This window comes from Trichoderma citrinoviride (assembly GCF_003025115.1).
Source record: "Trichoderma citrinoviride strain TUCIM 6016 unplaced genomic scaffold BBK36scaffold_203, whole genome shotgun sequence".
NCBI lineage: Eukaryota > Fungi > Ascomycota > Sordariomycetes > Hypocreales > Hypocreaceae > Trichoderma > Trichoderma citrinoviride.
In genome coordinates, this window is record NW_020194911.1 from 1 (window position 1) to 1,990 (window position 1,990).

Genomic DNA, 1,990 nt, shown 5'->3' on the forward strand with positions numbered 1-1,990 from the left:
GCTTCTATGGCAAGCAATCGCATTTGCCGTGACGTCTGAAGGTAAAAGCTCTGGAGGAAATAAAGGAAGATGGCGAAAAGGGGTATTGCCACTCCGAGATAGCGGATAAAGATAGCGAGAATGACGACTTTGGCTACGCATGAAACCGCCGCTGAGGCAGTCTGTCAGTTGTGTCAATACAGGTGGTCAGAGAGTGAACTTACTGGAGGTGTAATTAACCATGTTGCTGGGAAGCTCCATGTCTATGAGTTCCATATCTCTGCTGAACCTAGATGAATCATTGTTAGTGCTTGCACTGCTGAGCAGCAGACCGCTAAAAAGGCATACCTATTCAGGACCTCTCCAATGTCCCTCGTCGACTTAGAATAGAAGGGGGCCCTAATTATGCTCATCAGTATACCAGGGCCAGCATTATTTGCACTCGTTGACATACATGAGTGTTGCTTGCAAAAGATTTGAGTGCAGCCGAGCAGCCGAGCGTGAGATGATGGATATGAAGGCGGCCCTGTTGTGGTGCGTATGAGTTAATGGTTCTCATAACAGCAACTGAGGAAATGGCATGTATTACCAAGCGCATATGCAGCCGCTCAACGTGCCCAGAATACCGAGAGAGGCGTAGACGCCAAGGTATATCCAGATATCCTTGTCTGGTTCTGCAGCATTCGCGGCAGACCACCATTTCATCCAGACGGCTAGTGATCAGTTAGAATCATCATTGCTGGCCAATGAAAACGAATATTGGGCGACTTACTCGAGAATTCGATGCAAAAGATCCAGCCTACAACACCAACACCATACACGATAACGGACCACCAGCCAGCGTTGGCAAGGTAGTATGCATAAACAGACAGCTCGCCCCTTTTACGTCGTATATCCGTATGTCTACCATCCGTCTCCTCAGAGATGGCGGTGGCCGTGTCGGCAGCCATACCGAAAACTTCTTCCGTCGTTGGCATTTTTGACGGCTCGGCGGTTTCAGCGGCATCTTCATTGTTGATGAGCTGCAAGCCAAGTTGATTGACAAGGTCGCTTTGAATTAGAGACGCAGGAGGTTCCTTAGCTGTGATTGTCCCGTCTTTCAGGACGATAACTATGTCCGCAAGTGCCATGAGTTTGACTGAAAACAGTCTTGTGAGTAATTTGAAAGCCTAATCAGGGAATATTGTTACCCACGGTGGTGAGTGATCAGAATGACGGTTGCTCGTTGCCTGCGCAGAAGGCCTACACGACTGAGCAAGCGGGAGGAGATGACGTCGATAGTATGGGCATCCATGCTGCTGAACACATCATCCAGAAGTACAATTGGCTTTCTTGCGTAGATGGCTCGAGCGAGGGCCTATATCAAAGTCAATGTCGTGTGTGAAGCACGAGGTGAAATGATGCAACTAACTATTCGATGCTTTTGTCCACCACTGAGGTTGAGGCCCCTGCTGCCAATGTTCGTTTTGTCTCCTCTATGAAGACGTTTCAGATCGGCGTCAAGGCCGCAAGAAGTGACGACCTCGTCATACCATTTCTTCTCATAGGGCGAGGAGCTAAGTATGTTGTTGCGAATAGTGGTGTTCTCTAGCCAGGGCTGCTGAGAGCAGTATGCCACATGCTTGCAATATCGCCGCCCTACCTCCTGTTGGCCTCCTGGCGATGAGACGTCGATCATTTCACCTAGAATGCTATTCAAAAGTGACGACTTGCCGCTTCCCACTGGGCCGGTTATTGCTGTAATGGTTTCCTGGCTTATATCAAGATGCAGGTCCTTGAGTATCAGGGGACCATTTCTGCTCCATTTGAGGCCCTGGCTGTGTATAGAGACAGTGTTATCGTGAGGAGCTTCAAGGAGCTCCGAAGGTCTACCAGGTGCCAGCAGGTGGACTTCAGATTCGTCTCGCAAGTCGACGTGGCCCGGCTCATAGTAGCTTTCGTCTTTAAAGTCAACATCTGCGTAGTTGCAATATTGTTGGATGCGCTCGAAGCTGCCGACGCATTGCACAAC

At 49.4% G+C, this 1,990-nt stretch overlaps 1 protein-coding gene across 1 annotated transcript; it reads right to left on the reverse strand.

Moving 5' to 3' along the window:
• Nucleotides 1–186: 186 nt before the first annotated feature.
• Nucleotides 187–1,969, reverse strand: BBK36DRAFT_1163898 (P-loop containing nucleoside triphosphate hydrolase protein; the record flags this gene model as incomplete). The annotated part of the gene is made up of 7 exons (XM_024894589.1): nucleotides 187–268; nucleotides 328–378; nucleotides 434–505; nucleotides 569–692; nucleotides 752–1,117; nucleotides 1,174–1,336; nucleotides 1,391–1,969. Coding segments are annotated over 7 exons (1,437 nt in total), but the record flags the coding sequence as incomplete, so codon positions are not given.
• Nucleotides 1,970–1,990: the final 21 nt, after the last annotated feature.